This window comes from Mustela nigripes, chromosome 12 (genome assembly GCF_022355385.1).
Source record: "Mustela nigripes isolate SB6536 chromosome 12, MUSNIG.SB6536, whole genome shotgun sequence".
Taxonomy (NCBI): domain Eukaryota; kingdom Metazoa; phylum Chordata; class Mammalia; order Carnivora; family Mustelidae; genus Mustela; species Mustela nigripes.
The window spans coordinates 33,811,827-33,831,882 of NC_081568.1; the positions used below are offsets into that span (position 1 = coordinate 33,811,827).

Consider the following 20,056-nt stretch of genomic DNA (forward strand, 5'->3'; position numbering starts at 1 on the left):
TATTTCTCTAAAACTTTATTCAAAGTTATTCACCTCACTGTTAATAAGGTGTACAGTTAACGCTCTGTGCCAATATTACTAGGCTTGCCCATTGCCGGCAATGGACTTTGAGAAAAACCCATTTCCCGACACCCAAAAGTTAAATTATTCTTTTCAAAACATACCAAACTCCCAATACTTGTGAAAGTATTACATGCACCATTTCCCCATTAATCTTTAAATGTGAACTTACATTATTAATCTACATCAGTGGATGTTAAAATGAAGTCATTTTAACAAATCATGACTGTACAAATCAAAATACCACTAGTTAATATTAGACAAGAGTATTTTACAAACACTACATTACGTATTACTTGCAATCTGAAACATTACAGTTCGTATTCGTGTAAGTTTATTTTAGATAACTGAAACTTCACAGAATTTAACAGCAAATAAAGTCTAAAAAATTTAGTTCTGTACATTAGTTCCAACTATCTCTATTTTACAATCTATAAGGCTCATGTCATAGTTCAGCACCAAGAAGATCTACAAAACTGTCTAACCAGTCTGCTTATTCATCCCATGTGATAGTTTTTTGTTGTTGTTGTTGTTAAGGTGAAAGTCTGAAAAAATGCTTTATAAATCCTACTTCAGACCTCAAAATGGAATACTTTTTTTGGCTAGTCATACAAAACTTGGGTTGTACTTTTTAATGTTCACTGAAAAGATACTCAAGGAAAGAGAATACTTACACCATTAATTTCGGCTGTCAGTCTGTAAGTTGAATGTGTAACACTGAAGCATCAGAGGTAACCTAATGATGCCCTGCGCCCCATCCTTCCATTTTGTTTTAAAATTTTCAAAAGGCAGCCAGAAAAATGCCTTATTTATTTTTCAAAATAAGGTGCAAAGAAGGATTGCAACAACTTCCTCATACACGGCTCCACTGACACTCCACCTTGGACCAGGGATTCCGAAGCAGACCAGAGCGACATCCGGAGCTTCCCAACGTGCCCCGTGGTTTGAGCAGACGTCTGCTCGATGCCAGCGTCTCTCTGTTCCCAGAGGTCATTGCGAGAACTCGTCACCGCTGGCCTGGATTGGTAGCGGCATTTCAGTTTCCAGACCCAGTGTTACCATCCCACCCCTTCTCCCTCTTCAGGGTTTCTAAATGACAGAAAAAGAGCATGTGCGTCTTGCCATTTTTAAGCAGGGTTTGTGCATAACACATTCGAAGACTACATTCCCAAAACTAGAAAGTTCTTTTCAAAAACCGCAGGTACTTTCAGTAAGCTTGTTTGTTCAAAGTACAAAATTCTTATGTTTAAAAAAATTAAAATTGGAGACCAGTACCTCTGCTTTCCCCGCCTGAAGCACACGATTCACCATACCACACTGAAAAACTAAGCTTCATGCACACAAATGGCCAGAGAGGTATGTTTCCAGAGCCCTTAACCGTTCCTGGACACCGAGCTCTGGCTAGACCACAAGCGGAAGCATGGCAGTGGATTGAGCAAAGAGACTCTCCCAAGAACACGACAGTTCTCCAGGCTCCGTGTCAGTCACATAAAAAGTTACGCAACATGTAATCCTTTAAAATTGTCCCCAGACATCCCACGTTCCCAGAACTGTTCCCATTCACCCCCCCCCGCCCCGCCCCGCCCCGCAGTCTTCGAGCTCAGAGCAGCGTCTCAGTGCTCCCCGTTACTAATGACAGCTGCTTCGGCCTCTGCTGCTGCTGCAGGGAGTCTCGGCACTTTCTTGGCAGGACTTGGAATATGCTAAAATCAAAGGGAAAAGAGGCGTTTTTCTTTTGTTTTAAAGAGTCATGGTGCTGAGTTCTAATAAAAAAAAAAACTGAGAAAGGACAATTGTGGAGAGGTTTATGTTAAATGTACATTCTCTAGAGTTTTCCATGGAAGGAACTAACTAGCTGTTCTTTATAGTGAAGTTACACAAACACACAACACGGGAGAGAAAGAGCGGCCACCGCGAGCCACCATACAAAGTACACACGGCATTCCAACTGGCACTCTGGCTTTCCCCGCTCTGACTCGTGGCTGACTAGCCACCTAACTGGTGTAAGAGCGAGAAGCAAGACGATGCACTGATCCACTCTGTGCTGAGCCGATAAACCCCACGTTTTAAAAATGCTAGTAATTTAAGCACCAAGCACTGTATACAATTAGCAAATGGCACAGTGGGAAGCCAGTGCTGGAGCCCTTGCTCTGAGGGACTCTGCTTTATCCACATTCCTTTACGTGGCTAAGAGGCAGGTCTCCTGAGCCCTGAGACCTGGGAATGGAAACTTCTCACCCTGACAGAGGCCGAGAGAAAAAACTACAAGCTTTACCCACCTCCGTGGCTGTGCTTGAGTGGACAAGTCCAACTCCCTCGCCCAGGGTGTCCTCACTGGGGGCCGGGCGCCGGGCGTAGGTCCTCCTGTACTTCTCGTCCACTCTGACAAGGTACCAGGTTCCTTCGAAGAGGGAATCTACGGAACTCTGGGGAATATAGTTCACTAAAGGAAAGGACGTGAAACGTTAGTTATGATTTGCAAGTTCGCCGGTAAAACCAGAGATAGTAAGTTGCCCATTTCCCCACAATTCTCACTGACATCGGATTAGAACTGAGTCAAGCCTGGACACCCTTATCTTTAAGTAATGTGTTTCAGGTTATTAGCGCCCCCTGGTAGGCTTCTGGGTGGGTACCAAGATGTTCGAACACAATTTAATATTTTTACCCAAGTGATGAGTGTCCTCTCTGAGCTTCATATTTTCAGCAAAGACATCTGGTGCCACGCAAGTTCTTGAGTCAAGTCTTGATTTAAGATCACACAAACTTGCTGTTATTTTATCGAGAGCAGACCCTAAAACAGTAAATCCCAAAATTAAAAGACGACAGTAGGGGCACCTGGGTGGCCCAGTTAAGTGTCAAGTAACTTAGGTTCAGGTCATGATCTCAGGGTAGTGAGACTGAGTCCCACATCAGGCTCTGCGCTGGGTGTGGATCCGGCTTCAGATTCTCCCTCCTCTCTCTGTCCCTCCCCACACCCCTTCAGGTTCTCTCTAAAAGAAAAATAGACAGGGGTGCCTGGGTGGCTCAGTCATTAAGCATCTGCCTTCAGCTCAGGTCAAGATCCCAGGGTCCTGAGATTGAGCCCTGCATCAGGCTCCGTATTCAGCAGGAATCCTGCTTCTCCCTCTCCCACTTGCTCTGCCTATGTTCCCTCTCTCACTGTGTCTGTCTCTCTGTCAAATGGATAAATAAAATCTTATTATTTTTTTTAAAGCTTTTTAAAAAATTTATTTGACATAGAGAGAGAACACAAGGCAGGGGGAGTGGAAGAAGCAGGCTTCCTGCTGAGCCAGGAGCCTGATGTGGGGCTTGATTCCAGGACTCTAGGATCATAACCTGAGCTAAAAGCAGATGCTTAACAACTGAAGCACCCAGATGTCTCCGATAAATAAAATCTTGGGGGGAAAAAAAAAAGACAAAAAGACAAAAGTAGCATGCCCTGAAACATGAACAAGATGCTGCCAAAAGGAAAAACAACTCTTCATTTCTTATAGAACTACCGGATACTGTTTAGTTAAGAGAAAAAATGGTATCTGTTTGAAGCAGCTTCCTGTGATCTCTGACTAGACATTTGTTCAGTAGCAAATGAGGAAACATGGGATTTGAAACTATAAATAACTTGTCCATGGTCAATCCATGACACAGTATTTGAGTAATGCCAAGTCTTTCATCAGTTTTTCTCCATGTTTCTGCTCCTTCCTGCTCAGGAATATAAGCCAGGACCATAAATGTATAAAAATAAGGTATCTTGTATAAAACCAAACCAACAAGGAAAGCTTTGGTGTTACTCAGTCATGTGACGAGACTCAGCAGCTGCTGCATTCGACGGACACAGTCCCTTTCCCTACCTGCATCACCTCCCTGGTTATAAATGCTTTATGAATGAAAGAAAATGAGAGAAAAAAAGATAAAAATTAAAGTAACTTGATGAAGAAGTCAAACATAACGCCATACAAAGATTTTTTAAGCTCCCTATACATCTTTTTTCTGACTTGGAAAAAAAGGAAAGAAGAGATCCTAATGCAGACATTACCCTGCCATTTACTCAGTCACAGCAGATTCTCAGAGAGTAAGAATCTGGCTGTGGTGAAAGTGAAGAAGACACAAAAGGAACACTCTGCGGGACAGATTCCAGCGCCCCCGAGAAGCCCGCTGAATCAGCCTCAGCCCCTAGCACACAGGCTCCCGACAAGCTGCGCGGGCAGCGTGGGCTTTTACCTGGTGTGGCATCTTGCGTAACTTTAAGGGAGTACAGGGTGGCAGCCAAACCAGAACCGTAAGAGAACACGCCGATCCTCTTTCCCGCCAGCTGCTGAGGCGAGTGCCTGTGTAGGGAGAAGAAAAGCTATTGAAAAGTCTCACCAAGGGGGGCCTGGGTCGCTCACTCGGTAAAGTAGCTGCCTTCAGCCCAGATCAGGGTCCTGGGATCGAGCCCCATGTGGGGCTCCCTGCTCAGTGGGGAGCCTGCCCCTCCCCCAGTTGGAGCCCACTCTCTCTCTCTCAGATAAATAATTAAATTTTACAAATAAATAAATAAAAGTAAAAACCAATAAAAAGTCTCACTGATCCAAAACTAGAATGTGTGGGAAGACCGAAGCTGGGAGTAGAAATTCATCCCATAGCCTGAGGAAGCTGACCTAAAGCTTTGCAATATGCAGACTGAAAACAAGAGCTTCTGTCTCTTTGGGCATGATGGGGCTTATGAGAGTTATTACGACACAGAATAAGTGACTTTGTCAACTAGGGACTGACGCTCAAGTGCAGGTCAAGAATGAGATGACTGCAGAGAGCAGCCAGGAGGGCCGGTATGAACGTTCGAGCTCAGGAGTAACTGTAGCCTCGTCCCACTCATACTTTAAGCAAACGGACGGTAGGCTAGAGAACCTGGAAAGAAAATGTTAATCTGTGACCTGCCACCAACATGCGGGCCACCAGGCTTGGTATTCCAAATCTAGCAGCCCCAAATGAGAGGAGTTAGGCAGCGGAACTAGGTACTTACTGCGCTAGGACAGAAGCAAGGGAGCCATACACGGACGAGGTGTACATATTTCCATTTTGATTTGACACGAGCAAAGATGCCTTTGTTTTCTGATTAAAGAGTTCGGAACTAGCTTTCATAAATGCTTTTTCCACATCTCTATCAAAGTAGGTATCTTCTAATTTAACATCCCTGAAAGATTTAGAAAAAAGACCATCTTACAATGTTCACAGACTGTTTTTATTATATTACTTAATGTCACTAATATTCTAATCTGTGCATACGATCTGGTTTCCCTATTTATTAAAAGCCAAGCAGCAATAAGCTAATTGCCATGGAAGATGTAATAGTTGCACACATATGGTCCTTTCTGTCAAAGCTTTTTATCATCAGGTTAAGACAACTTAATTCTCATGGGTCAATAAACTCACGAAAGCTCTGTCATCATCCAACAGAACATACACTACTACTACAAGTCCACCATCATGTCTATTTAGTTACAAAAGTCAGGATGTTGCAGGAGCTGAGTCTTAAAAAGTTGAAAAGAATTTTACTAAATGTAGAAGGGACAGAATGAGTTTCACAGGCCTGGTGCGTTAGGGAGCCTTACACGCCGGGAAATGTGGAAGGAGCAGGAAAGAGGACTTGAGCTTGGTGGCTACAGGATGGGCACAGGGGCTCCAGAGGCAGGGAGAGATTTCAGAGGCTGTCATAGTAAACACAGGGACTCATGAGGCTCTGCTATCATGGTGACAACAGGAATAGATCTAACAGGAGGAAATCAGAAAATATGAGTAGAGATGACTAAAGAATTCATGGGGATCCTCTCTGGGACTCAGTTTCTTCACTGATGATATAAAGGGCTTAGACTAGATACTTTTAAGATCCTTTTAACTTTAAAATGTTCACAACTATTAAAAGAGTGGTTTAACAGACAGATAAAATACTCACACACAGAAGAAAAAAAAAAATCCCAATAAACTTCTCTTACCCAAAGGCTTCCAGGCCACTATAGATACTATTTTTATCTCTGTTCTGGTCATTAAGGAAGTCATTCAGCAACATCCGAGCTAGAGATTTCTGAACCAGCTTACAGTAGGGTGAGTGGAAGATCATGAAACCAAAATCATTCAAGGTAAAATCTTTATCATTTCCCTCTGAAAAAGAAACCCAAAGAAATGATGAAATTCATTTAAAACACTAACTTTTGCAGTCTGATTTTAGACCGAGGCTAGGATGTTCTTCTAGCTTTAAATAGCAACCAAAAATGTACTGTATAATGAAATAACTCTAGGACTTAAAACGCGTTATCAAAAAGACATCCAGGAATAGAACAACATCCCCGCCCCACATCACTGCTTTCAAACTTCAGTCTTTTTTTTTTTTTTTTAAGATTTTATTTATTTATTTGACAGAAAGAGATCACAAGTAGACAGAGAAGAAGGCAGAGAGAGAGAGGGAAGCAGGTTCCCTGCTGAGCAGAGAACCTAACACGGGACTCGATCCCAGGACCCTGAGATCATGACCTGAGCCGAAGGCAGCGGCTTAACCCACTGAGCCACCCAGGCGCCCTCAAACTTCAGTCTTAAGAGTCTGTAATTAATTTAGTGGGTTGGGGCCAGATACGTTTTTTTTTTTTTAACTTTAGGGTATTTTTTAAATGAAATAGAATAGGATAGAAAATAGCGAACTGCATAACTTGTGGCATTAGAAGTAATTTAATGATTTTTGGGGGTGAGTTTAGCACACACAGACAAGGTAGAGTGTACTTCTCACTGTGGGGCCTAATAATGTAAGAAAAATCACTGCCCTGTTCAATACTGACAAACAGTATGACACTTTACACAACAGCAACAATGCTTCTCCAGGGCCACTATGAATCTTATTACATTATTCAATACTTTAACCCTCTCCTACAACCTCTATAAAGCAAAGTTGGTCTATGGAAAAAGCCTAACTGGGGCATCTAGGTGGCTCAGTGAGTTAAGCCTCTGCCTTCAGTTCAGGTGATGGACTCAGGGACCTGGGATCGAGCCCTGCATCGGGAATCTCTGCTCAGCAGGGAGCCTGCTACCCACCCCCAACCCTTTGCCTGCCTCTCTGCTTACCTGTGATCTCTTTTTTTGTCAAATAAATAAATAAAATCTTTAGCAAACAAACAAACAAACAAAAAATCCTAATTTATATGATTCTGTGTGTTTTAATGGCACTAATTCAAATGCTGTCCTTTTGAGTATCTCAAGAAATTTTCCAGGATTAAAGACAGAGATTAATGGATACACTGGAAAAGTAAGTATGAATTCCCAGGTCAATTGCAAACAGCCTGTGGGAGAAAGAGGGTCACTTCAGTAATTTATTTTCACTAGGGTCAACTATGGATCACAGCTGCAAACTAAAGCCTTGTGAAAGTTTCTCTCTCAAAAGATGAAAAAAATTCAAGTTTCTTACTTTTACTCTAGTTTTGATTTTTTTTTACCAGGGTAGGTTTAAATAAGCGTTTTTACATAGATAGACCTCATTTCCAAAGCTTCCCTGCATCCTTAAATTACACATGCCCCAAATCTGTGGGGAAATGCAGACTGGTGGGTGAGGTAGAAATAGTTCGAGGACACTAATGAAGGATGCCCACAAAGCAGCATCTCACTGGAGAGAGCCCACCACACTGCCCTCAACAGATACCCAAACCAAGGCTCATGGATGAAACCCACCCTTCTGCCACTGGGCACGGATCTTTTTGCGGTAGACAGAATAGCAGCGGTCTAGTGCACTGAGGTAGCACTGTATGGAGAGTTTCCCATCCACTATAGGATATTCCGAAAGCATATCAGGTTTGTAAAAATCATAGGCGTGTTGCATATGTGTCCCACGAAGTCCTATTAGAACAAAAAAGGAAGATGATATGTATTTTTTCTGCTCCTTGATGACTGTATGGTAGTCAGCAGAATGCATTATCTAGGGACCTTCCTAAACTATCTAGTCAACTCTTGCCACCTGCAGCATGGAAATCACAAGGTGAAACTGACATGTAATTGAAATGAAACATAACAGTGTCCACAGACAGGCCTAAGATTCCTTTGATATACAACATCTTATATAAGTCTCCTATCTGCAACTGAGAGATCACAAGGGCTCTACTGAACTGAAAACAAAGTAAATTTGTGACTAATGAATGACTGTGGGCAAGTTACTCTTTATTACTCAAACCCATTTTACTGCTCTGTAAAATGAGAATGACATTACGTACCTCATAAAATTGCTATAAAGACCAACTATGCTAACACATATAAAGCACTGAGCAGGCAGTACCTGCATTTAATGAACACTTAGTAAGTACTAGCTTCTATTTATATTTTCAACCTCCTCAACATACATTGCTAATAAAAAAAGAAATGCTCTCCCACTCACTCACCTCGGTCAAAAATTAAAGGAGCATTTGGCCCAATTAGCAGAGCAACAGCTCCCACTCCACCTGTAGGTCTAGCATTTCCTGTGGCATACACAGCAATATCTCCCGCAACTACCAGGGCATACCGTCCTGAAAAAGATTTTTGTTAATAACACAAGAAGGTGATCACCACTGTAAGTATCATATGTATACACTGAAGTCTTCTATTTTCCTAAAATATGCTTTCCCTTCTTTGTCAAAGCGAAAAAAATTCTAAATTTTTATAATTTTGTCCTATGTGATAAAGATAACCAGTTTATATATCAGTAAGTTGAAAGAGCTATATTTCTGACCATATTAAAACAAGCATAACTGGTAGGTCTGCGTGAGGCATTCACCAAAAGGTCATTTGGGCCTACATATCCTCAAGGAGCGTCTCTTCAGAGTAACATGTAACATACCATCCCAAGAGCTGGACTCAATCCAATTAACAGCATTGAAGACAGCAGCTGTGCCTCCGTAGCATGCATTCGTTGTATCTATTCCTTCAATATCTGTATTGCCAGACTCCTCAAAGAGCTGCATCAAATTAGTCTTCACGGACTTTGATTTGTCGATGATTGTCTCTGTTCCAACTTCTAAACGCCCAATGCAATCGTACGAAAGGCTATGTCTCTCCATAAGATTCTGAACCACAGTCAGGCAAAGAGAGTTGATATCTTCTCTGTCTGTGCAGAAGCCCATCTTGGCCTGGCCCAAGCCAATAGTATACTTTCCAGCATCTACACCATCGTATTTTTCCAACTCTGCTTGATCAACATATTGAGAAGGAAAATAGATCTCAAGGGCAACAATTCCCACATCTTTTGGCCAGCAGGCTTCTGCATTCAAAGGAAGTGACCCAGGCATGGTGAAAGAGCTTTAGAAAGAAATAAGAAGAAACTGTTTTAGGTTACAAATTCCAGATTGTCAAACTTAAGAAATCAACACTAGAAGTTCAACTACCACCTGAAATGTTAATTTAGTTTCTAAAGTTTAGCATATTTTATTTAGGGCAATTTTATTTTTACATTTTTCTTAATCGAAGTGTAGTTGACACATTACATTAGTCTCTGGTGTACAGCATATTTTATTTGCATTATGCTATGCTCATGGTAGCTACCATCTTTCATCATATGCTATTGCAATACCACTGACTGTATTAGAGGCAATTTTAATATGTGAAAGTAGCGATTACAGTATGAATGGAATACTGCCACTTAAAATTATTGTCTTTTAAAAAGATTTGCACTTTACTTAAAACTAGCCCTCTTCAGGGGTGCCTGGCTGGCTCAGCCAGTGGAACATGTGACCCTTTACCTCAGGGTTTTGAGTTCAAGTCCCACACTCGGGGGAGAGAGTACTTTAAAATCTTTAAAACAAACAAACAAACAAAAAACCCACCTAGGTCTCTTTAGATTTAAGACGGGATTATTAAAAGTAAAGAAAACTCAAATAAGATTCTTCTATTGTAAAACACTGTAAGATAAAATACAATGACAATTTAGTAATATGGTCCACAAATCAGACTTCAGGTACCTGATCTATTTCTGGCCATCCAAGGAAGTTTAAATCAGTCAGTCAGTCAGTCATCATAAATATATGTCACACTCTAATGATCTACACAATCTCAGCAAGTAGAAAATCCACACTATAGAAGTCTACCAAGTAAATCTCCACAAGTCCCCTGTTATCATAAAGAAGACCCCGTCCCTCACCCAAAACCCAAATGATGGAAATTTTAAGCAAAAATAAGTTCCAGGACTCATCACAGGGTCATATGCCAATATTCAATACTTTCTACAGCTAGTCTATAGAAAATAAATGACCATAGAACCACAAGGTATCACTTAGCTTCTAAATCAGGGAAAAAGCCAAATTTGAAAACTGGTAATCCACATATTAATTGTGTGGCATCTAGAAAATATCTCTTAAAGCCACCTGTTTCTTTTTTAAAAGGGCACTAAAAAAAGGACTGCTGCCACGCTGTCAATACTTTCAGTGGTGTCTAGATTTACTTACTAACAGTAAAATAAATGTGCTACCCACTCAAGAACACTGCTATGTGCATATGGGCAAGTCACATAACCTATCAGAGCCGTCTCCATTTCTTTAGAGACAGTATTCATCAGAAAAAGAGAAGACATTCTAGATACTTCCAACAGTGGAGAATTTAATATAGGGAAATGCTTAGAAGCTCGGTGGGACCAGAGGAGTCAAGGGGGAATGTGGTTATTTGGATCCCACGAGCTCACACTCCTACTGAAGCTGCCGGATCTACCAGTACCAGCACCTCTGCTGCTGAGCTCAGGATCGGACCTGCCCCTCCGACCCCATCCCTCACTCCCCCCACCCCAGCCCTTCCTGCTGCCTCCACTGACATAAGCCGGCCTCGCCTTCCCATCTTCTCTCTCCCTTGCGTACTTCCACGGGCAGTCTACTCAGAACCCAGCCGAAATATACAGGGTGTGAAGAACGACACAGCCTATTCATTTTAGAGAAAGAATGTTTTCCCCATTTAAACTTCAACAACTCAATTTCCTTTTTAGGCATCACATTAATTGGAAGGGGCTCCTTACGTAGCAGAATTTCAGGTCTTCATTTGCCTAATGAATTGGCTCATAAGAGTTACCTGGGTCCTACTGGTTCACCAATGTTCTTTAGCATTTACCAACTACTACTTTGACTCCTAAAAATGAAAAGTCCAATCCTATGTTTATGTCATTTGTCCTCTACCACTCTGCAAACTCTGGTATAGTATTAGGTATAATGAAATTATAGACTACTGCCTTGGTGAGTTAATTACTGAAATCTTAAGAACATCTAAAGCAGAGAGGTATCCTTAGATCATGTCATCTACGCTTAGCCCACAGGTCATCAGGTGTAAGTGTCCTGGGATGCCTGAGTGGCTCAGTTAGGCATCTGCCTTCCAGCTCAGGTCAAGAGCCCACGGTCCTGGGATAGAGTCCCACATCAGGCTCCTTGCTCAGCAGGGAGCCTGCTTCTCCCCCTGCCTCCCTCTGCTTGTGCTCTCTCCCTCTCTCTGACAAATAAATATATTTTTTTAAAGTTGTAAGTATATTGGGGTGCCTGGGTGGCTCACTGAGTTAAAGCCTCTGCCTTCAGCTCAGGTCATGATCCCAGGGTCCTAGGATCAAGACCCGCATCAGGCTCTCTGCTTGGCAGGGAGCCTGCTTCCCCTCTCTTTCTGCCTGCCTCTCTGCCTACTTGTGATCTCTGTCTGTCAAATAAATAAATAAAATCTTAAAAAAAAAAAAAAAGTTGTAAGTATAGTAAAACCTAAAAAATAAGCACCTAGAAATATAATCATAAAATCTAAGTTAAAGGTCCCAAGGGATACCACTGAATCTTCCTTCTAAACATAAGAATCTTTTTTATATGTTTTTTCATTTATTCAAACAATGACAACATGTTACATGCCAAACATTTGGGATAAGTTTTTTTTCCCCTTTTTATTTTTATTCTTTTCAATTTTTTCAGTGTTCCAAGATTCATTGTGGGATAAGTTTCATAGAAGATAAGCTTTCCCCTTTCAAATATTCACCCTCTCCATGTGTTATTAGGTGATACAAACACCTAATAATAACCAAGGAAAACAACAGAGACATCACATTATGCTATGAGAACTACCTAACCCAGCCTGGAGGCAAGGGAAGGAGTAGGAAGAGAGGCTTCTCAGTTACTGGAGCTGCCCTGAATCTTCAGAATGAGTAAGGAGTAGTCAGTAAAGCTCTGCAGAAGCAAACAGTGGTAGATTTTCAACAGGGTGGACAACATCGAAAAAGGCAGGGTACAAAGATGTAGGAAAAGCTGGGCTAACTTCCTGAAGTCCTGAAGTGAAACGTGAGGCCTAGTGAGTAGAGCAGGCAAGCAGTAGGTCAGGAGAACTAGACCAGAGACGGGTCATCAAAGCTCTGGTATGCTCCTAAATGTTACCAGGCAGATTCTGAGTTTACAGTAAAACAAGATTAAGTCCTCTGCACAATCCACAAAAAAGAGCTCGACAGGGGGCACCTGGGTGGGTTGAGCCTCTGCCTCCGGCTCAGGTCATGATCTCAGGGTCCTGGGATTGAGCCCCGAATTGGGCTCTCTGCTCAGCAGGGAGCCTGCTTTCCCCTCTCTCTCTCTGCCTTCCTTTCTGTCTACTTGTGATCTCTCTCAGTCAAATAAATAAATAAAATAAAATAGAAAAAGAAAAAGAAAGGAAAAGAGCTCTACAACTCATGTTAAAAACCAAAGACCAGTCTTTATCCTTATAAGAAGAACCCCTCCCATATGCTACCCTCTAAGTCACCAAACCAGAGGCAATAGTATTACCCACTTTCCCAGCCTTTCCCACAAGGTTACCACTTGGGATTCTTCCCACTCTTCAAACTGCTCTAAATACACTGAGGACAGTGTGGTCTTCCGTCCCTCACCCAGAGGCCTGAAATGCTTCTGGAAATAAAATGTACATACAATCTTCTGAACAGTTTATTAAAGGCCACAATGAAAGGCTTTGATTCCAGAATTAATCCATATTTACCATAATCTGACTAGCTCTGATCAGTTCTTATATTATTGTACCTAAGAAACAAGGCATAACTTTTATGCTTAAACTTCTGAGAGGTTAAGTAAGTGCCTTATTTCATTTGGGGGAAGAAAACGTAGTTTAACCCACACTCAACAGGTTGGAAGTGAATCATGACTCTGAGCTTGGTGTGGAAAAAATTTTTACATTTTCTAATTCAGTCAATATTGCTCATTCTCTGAGGAGTTTTGCAGCCAAGATGTCCTCATTATATTCCTAATAAAAAGCTGTGCAATTTGAAATAGTTGGCTTTTGGTTAAAATTAAGGTGGAGTAAGATTAAGTTGGAAAAGAATGGAAAATTAATACACGGAAGTAATTGTTTCCATGGCATTTCGAACAACAAAAAGTTTGATAGTTTCTGATCTGTAATTTTTACTTTTAACTACCCTAGTAAGTGTATGCTCTTACCCCATCCTCTCAAATGCTCTCTGAAGTAGGCCAGATACACTTAGAAAAAGAAAAAGGCCAGCTGAAGATCTGAGATGTTCACACTACAGTGTGAATGCCATACACAATGGGGCATTCTAGTTATTCACTAAATAGCAAAAAAAAAAAAAAAAAAAATTCTAAATCAAATACAGTTTAAAAACCTGACAGCTTAAAAAGTTACCTGCATATATTTTCAACTTTTTGCTGATAAAAAGGTACTTCACTATTTTTAAGAGGCTTGTATCCACAATTAAAAAAAAACAAAAACAAAAACTAGGCAGGATAATGGGGACTCTATATTTATAATAAAATGTGTAAATTTTCTTTTTAAATTTTATCTTTAAAAATGTCAAAAAATTAGTTTCTAGATTTCAAACATCAGTCTAATAATCACAAAACTGGCCAGTCTCCCAAAGCATTATGGCATTAACTAATATTTAAAGATACATAACTTTGTTAATAGGTTTTAAGAATGTGCGGGGCACACAAGTGGCCATTTGCCCTGGGATAAAAATTAAATTTCCCCCTTCCATGAGAGAGGAAGGCGTTCCTTAGCAGCATGACAGGATGCCGTACCTGTGTGAGGAATAAAGAACTGCAGTCTCCAGGTCTGTCACTGTGTTTCCTCCTTCAGGCACTAGGAATTTCAAATAAGAACTTCTTTTAAAGTCATCAATCACCACACAAATTCAAATAATGACTCCAATTCAAAGTAAGTTAAAGTAAACAATTCCTTGTCCAATTACACTGCATAGAACAGAATTTGACTCTGCCTAGAAAAATGATACTTAAAGCTTATAAAACTCCCCCCACCCCACCCCGCTTATTTCAGGAGTTACAGTGGTAGGTTCAGTCCTGGTAACGAACTGCCAGACGAAGCTCCTGTCACTGATTCTGGCTTGAAACCAAATGCATCGCCAGGAGAGCTGTTAGTTGTCTTTACTAAATTTGAATTATAATGAATTGAACGAAAGGAATATAAGTAAGTTGGACTGGACGAGCAAGTTCCAGAGTAATGAGACTCCCACATTCCAGAGTTTGCTCTGGGGGCGCCTGAGGGGTCCAGTTGGTGAAGCGTCTGCCTTTGGCTTGGGCATTGATCCTGGGGTCCTCAGACCCCGCTGCTTCTCCCTCGGCTCCCTCCCCCCTACTCGTGCTCTCTCAAATAAATAAAATCTTAAAACAAAACAAAACAAAAAAAAAGAGCTTGCTCTACCCTTAGGAGCTTCTGGCTTTAGCAATGTATGCCCCTCTGAGCTTCAGTTTTCTCATCTATCACACGCAGCTAATACCTACCCTCCCAGATGGTTGAGAAGATAAAATATGTGAGTAACACTTCGTAATATAAAGCACCAATACACCATTACCCTGGTTCTTAGTATTTTTTAAACAAAATATTAATCTCTGTAATAAGATCTAATTACCTTCGTTTACTTAATCTTCTGTTCCTACTTTTCAACTGCATCGACCTCCACCCTCCCCAACCTTTTCCAAGTGATTTTTCCCTACAGTGACTGTATTAAAAAGATAAGCACATGATATCAAGATAAAAGAGCATTAAGCTTTAGTATCATTTAAATTATGTGGAAATAAAAAGGGAAGGGGACACTGGAGCATTTTTTTGTGTCCATCTGGTCTGGAGGATTGTTCCTTGAGACAGCAGTTTTTATGTTTAATGAAAACATGATTACCTTTGCTCTCCACTTAATTATTGGCAAATTTAGCATCTGCCTTTGCCGGATTAACCGGAGACTACATGATTCCCCCTCCATGCTGAGACTAAATAACTTAAATAACTTAGTAATATCTCTTCTTGAAACCATGTACGTATATGCATTTGACGCTACTTTCATCAATAAAATTTCTCCTGAACTGCCAATATTCCCTCTTTCAATTTTGATTATTTCAACTGGAGGGAGCTTTAGGTGGGGAGAGCTGGGCAGAGAGAAGAGGAGGGTAAAGACAGGATGGGCAAGAGAGGAGAAGCAAGAGGAGGAGAAAGGGAGAGGAGGGCATTAGAGCAAAGAAGAAAGAAACAGAAGAGAAACCAAGGTTCACAGAGGACAGCTGTGTTAGCGAAGCTCTCCGGAGAAGGACAGGCCTGGAGACCAGGAATGCAAACGGAGGCGGTAAGCGCCACTCGCGGGAACAGTCCATTAGAAAGGGACCGGGCTTTCCCTCCTGGTCTGCAGCAGCTAGGAGGGCTCTCTATCCTGACTGAAACTGCTCTGCCAAAGTCTCCAGCCGGTCATCAGCTTATTTCTAACAGAAGGTCTTTTCAGAGAGTCAGATGGAGGCCGGCCACCGGGTCAGGAAGCAGTTAGGGAACCGCAAGCGGCTGGGCAGGTTAGCACAAAGCACGTCTGAGCGCCGGGAGCCGCAGCACAGGGGCCCTGAGCTTGGCAAAGATAAAAACTGAAGACTGCGGAGCCTGCTAGGGCTGCCAGATTCATGCAATGATGCTTCCTCCTGGGGTTTGCTCAGAGTTCTGAATTCCTTCTTCTGGATCCTTCCTCAGCCTTGATTCAAACAAGTCATCAGAGAAATGCGCCCAGCAGCCATGTAGGTACATGGACCACCAGAAGCAGCTGCCTGCCCATCTTTTTCACTACACCAGGAGAGAAATCGGGACATCCTTTTTCATAAGAAAGGGCTGGCAACCTTTTCTCCCTAGGCACAAGCAAGCAAAACTGCTAGTAAGGCTTTGCCCATGCCTGTACCCTCCTTGGCTCTAGTTCTCTCTGGAAAAAACGCACATGCCTGCCTCTCCCCAGAGCTCCTGGTCTGCTTAGGAATTCTACTCCTATTTCGAGGCCCTGTTCTAAGCTACCTCTTCCAAGGTTTCCTCAAGTTTCCAATGAGGGCCCCGCACTTCTACAGCAGGTCTATGTCATCCACACGAAGTCCTCATAGTCTACTGTCAACGTGAAACTAGTCAGGACGCCTGGATGGCTCAATTGGTTCAGTGTCTGCCTTAAACTCAGGTCATAATCCTAGGGTTCTGGGATTGAGTCCCACAGGGAGCCTGCTTCTCCCTCTCCCTCTGCCTGCCACTCCCCCTACTTGTGCTCTCTCTCTCTCTCTGACAAATAAATAAATAAAATCTTAACATAAATAAATAAGTAAAAACAGTGCTAGTTAGGGGCAGTATTCCTAGCCACACTTGATTCCTAGACTCTTGCTGGGAGAAGGGCTGTATTTTGATTCTTCTGAAATCTCTTTGAGATCTTGAAGAAATGGTCATTCAACTGCCATTTTCTGAGGGGCTGAATTTGGAGTTATCACAGAAGACAAACCTTTTAGATTTGAGTACCTGTCAGCAGCCCTCGTTAGTAAGTTCTTTTTGCTATCACTTTTTTAAATGAGCGCTGCACCAAAGAGTGCCCAGAAAGTGTTTAAGAAAATTGGCTTTCTACTGAAAAATGTAAGGGATCCAAATGGAATAAGACAACATTTGGTTGTTCTTATCATCATTCCCATATGCACACATCCCTAATCACAAAACTGGCAAAGATGAAGACTGAAAAATTAGCTCTTCTTCTACTGCTCTAACCACACTCAATTGAAAGCAAGTGAGCATTGCCACATATTGAAAGCCTCAGAATGAATAGATTATTAAGAGTTGAGTCCTACTATCCTCTCATTAGATTGGGTAACATGTTTTCAACCTTTTGAATCTGTACCACCATCCTGAGAGACATAAACATATCACACAGGGTGCCTGGGTGGCTCAGTTGGTTAAACGTCCAACTGGTTTCAGCTCAGGCCATGATCTCAGGGTTGTGAGATCAAGCCCTGTAAGAGGGCTCAGTGGTTGGTGGGGAGTCCACTTGAGATTCTCTTTCCCTCTCCTTCTGCCCCTCCTCCCCCTCTCTCTCTGAAATAAATCTTAAAAAATAAATCTTTTAAAAAAAATATCACACTCTTCTATGATATTTGGTTTGTTAGTACCCAACATAAAATTTAAGACTGTTCTTTTCCATATGAAACTACAGATTCTGATGCATAGCCCATCAAATTCCTCAAACTAGAGCCTCAACTGTATCTTCCCTCATTCAGTTCCACTGCTTTACAGTTTTAAATAATTCTGGGTCACTGAGGAAATACACGTTACATCAATATCAGGGTTTTGCACTTCCTTCCAGAAAAGCTATCTAAAATCTCAATCAAAAAATCTTCAAGTCTGAGATGCCTGGGTGGCTCAGTAGGTTGTGCATCTGCCTTTGGCTCGGGTCATGATCCCACAGTCCCTGGATCAAGCCCCACATCAGGCTCCCTGCTCAGCAGAGAGCCTGCTTCTTCCTCTGCCCATCACCCTGCTCATACTTTCTCCCTCTCTCTGAAATTAATGAAATCTTAAAAAAATCTTAAGGTCCATCTCACAGTTAAGAAAACCAAGATGTAAAAGCACTCTGGAGGAATATGTAAGAAGAAAACAAAATCAAAGGCAAGGCTCCGAAATAGCCAGCAGATGACGTGGCCTTCTATGGTCCCAAACAAAATATCCTGTAATTTCTCCCCATTGGAAACACCTTCCTAAGAACTGGGGTTACTGATTAAACTAGAACTGAATAAAGGGCAAACCTACAAATTTAGGAGAAAGAGACCTACAAAGGTTAAACACCAAGAAAACAAAGTCTTTCTTCTTTCCCATAAAATACGCTATCCCTGGCCTCCTTACCCTTACAAAAAATAACTGAAATTTTAAAAAGAAAGTTTTGCTCCAAGAAAGAACACAAACCGCTTAGAGGTCTCAAGATACAAAGAACTATTTGAACAGATCCATGTGAAGGACTTTCAATTTGCCCTCTAACAATCTGTACAATGGATGTCCAAACGCCATCTCCAAAGGAAAAAAACCTGCTAACTATACAAACACTTCCATTTGTCTTACTTTTGTCATTTATCCTGCCATTGTTGCTCTAATTCATCAGTGTGACAGAGCAAATGTTACTCAGCAGAAGCCAGAGCACATCATCCCACCGCAGCAGGCTGACAAGAACATCAGCAGCTGGAAGGAGCTGTGGCAGAGGTGGGCAGTGAAAGAAGCCTGTGATGGCCTAAGGCCAAGGCCACGGGGCAAACAACAAGCAGAGACAACCTGTAGTCCAAATCCCTCCTCCAGCGTAGGTCAGAGTAATTGTTTTCTCTACCCCTGGTTAAAGAAGAACACACGTTTTTCAAAGACACCCTATACTTGGCTTAACCCAAAACCCACTGTGTGTGAAGGCCCTGTGGGGGCCTGTCCACTACGTCATATCAGGTCAGGCTGACCCTGAAGCTCTTAGCAGGAAGGAGGGGTAAGGGACTTCAGAACACCAAGAAAACCCGTTTTTTCTTTAATATGGGCATAAAAAATATAGAGGCGGGAAGGTGGGAGGCAGAAATCTGTGAGAGGCGAAGCAAGCCGACTGAAGCAGTCAACAGCCCAAGTATTCGGCCAGCTTAAATCACGGGTCTGATGCTTTCTTGCACCTGAGCTGGGGAAGAAAAGTTATGCTCGCCCACTTCCCTTTCCCCCACCGCGGCCACTCTCTAGATGTGGCAGTAAGAGGACACACCCCCTGCCAACCTACAAGTCTCCACCTAATTAGATGCGATCTTCGCCATCCTTCGGCGCCCACCCTTAACCCAAAGCACTGGGAACGCCTGGGCAGCCTAGCTCCTTCCTCGTCCCCTCCTGAGGCGCCTCCCCAGCCCCGGTCGCCTCAAGGGGATCACAGCCACGTCCCCGGCACCTCCTGCGCCTGGCTGTGTCTTTAGAACCCTGGCCCTCAACGCCCTTTCGCCTTCTCCCCTCCCCAGCCCCTCGTCAAACCCGCCGTAGTCGGCCCCGGGCCCCTGGCGGGGGAGGCCAGGCACGGCCCTGCTCGCGGGGCCCCCATCCTCCCCGGCCAGGTCCGTGCCTCCCCCCCACCCCGGACCGAGCTGGAGCTCCTCTGGGCCTAGTCAAGGACACCGCCTCCGCCTGGTATTCACCCCGCCCGGTATTCACCCCGCCCGGCACCGCAGCAGCCCAGCTCGCCCCCTGCCCGGGCACTCACCCAAATGTGACCGGGCGGTGGCCGCAGGAAAAAAGAGATGGGGCCACGGAGGGGCAAGACGCGGTGCCTCCCCGCCGTCCCCAGCTTTATAGCTGCCGACCCACCCGACTCCGGCACAGCCGGGAGTCGGTGGGAGGCCGGACAGTGGTTCCAGCAGCCAATCGCGGCCCGCAGAGTTACCCGGCAGCGCCCGCCCCCTGGTCCGGCTTCCACCAATCGAAGAAAAGTGGAGGCGGGCTCTTGCTAGGGTTTACCCTCGTGGCTGGAAGGGCGGGGGAAGGGGCGGGGACAAAGTTGGAGGGCCGAGGAAGTGGGGTGAGAGAGTGACGTACGGTGGCCCGAGAGCCGGCCTGCCAATTACGGAGCGGCGAGAGACGGCGAGAGCCAACGGGAACGGAGTGAGAGCTTCTCCCACCAATTGGAGTTTAGTGAGAGGACACGGGAGCCAATGAGGTCTCCGCGTCCCACCACTGGGGAGAGATGGTCAAGTGTGGGAGGCAAGTTGGTCCCCACTCGCGAGTCTGTCAG

The 20,056-nt window shown here is 43.3% G+C and overlaps 1 protein-coding gene across 2 annotated transcripts; it reads right to left on the reverse strand.

Moving 5' to 3' along the window:
- HMGCS1 (3-hydroxy-3-methylglutaryl-CoA synthase 1) lies at positions 1 to 19,677 on the reverse strand. Of its 2 annotated transcripts, XM_059417080.1 has the most exons (11): positions 19,529 to 19,677; positions 14,061 to 14,121; positions 8,885 to 9,342; positions 8,448 to 8,573; positions 7,747 to 7,911; positions 6,030 to 6,195; positions 5,060 to 5,230; positions 4,279 to 4,385; positions 2,726 to 2,851; positions 2,340 to 2,503; positions 1 to 1,763 (listed from the first exon to the last, which is right to left on the reverse strand). In XM_059417080.1, exons 3-11 carry the CDS (start codon positions 9,330 to 9,332, stop codon positions 1,674 to 1,676), a joined length of 1,563 nt encoding a protein of 520 aa, XP_059273063.1. In that variant the 5' UTR covers positions 9,333 to 9,342; positions 14,061 to 14,121; positions 19,529 to 19,677; the 3' UTR covers positions 1 to 1,673. The 2 variants fall into 2 exon arrangements, with proteins under 2 accessions (XP_059273063.1, XP_059273062.1); XM_059417079.1 differs by lacking the exon at positions 14,061 to 14,121 and having other exon boundaries at positions 19,529 to 19,613.
- Between the last annotated feature and the right edge of the window lie 379 nt (positions 19,678 to 20,056).

What these genes read in the sequence shown, in the direction of transcription:
- HMGCS1 (XM_059417080.1), bottom strand. Translation starts at nt 9,332, where the DNA reads ATGCCTGGGTCACTTCCTTTGAATGCAGAAGCCTGCTGGCCAAAAGAT. An exon ending in TACGCAAGATGCCACACCAG is followed by an intron (nt 2,852 to 4,278) that starts GTAAAAGCCCAC and finishes TTACTGTTTTAG; the next exon opens with GGTCTGCTCTCGATAAAATA. An exon ending in ACTCAAGCACAGCCACGGAG is followed by an intron (nt 1,764 to 2,339) that starts GTGGGTAAAGCT and finishes CTTTGATTTTAG; the next exon opens with CATATTCCAAGTCCTGCCAA.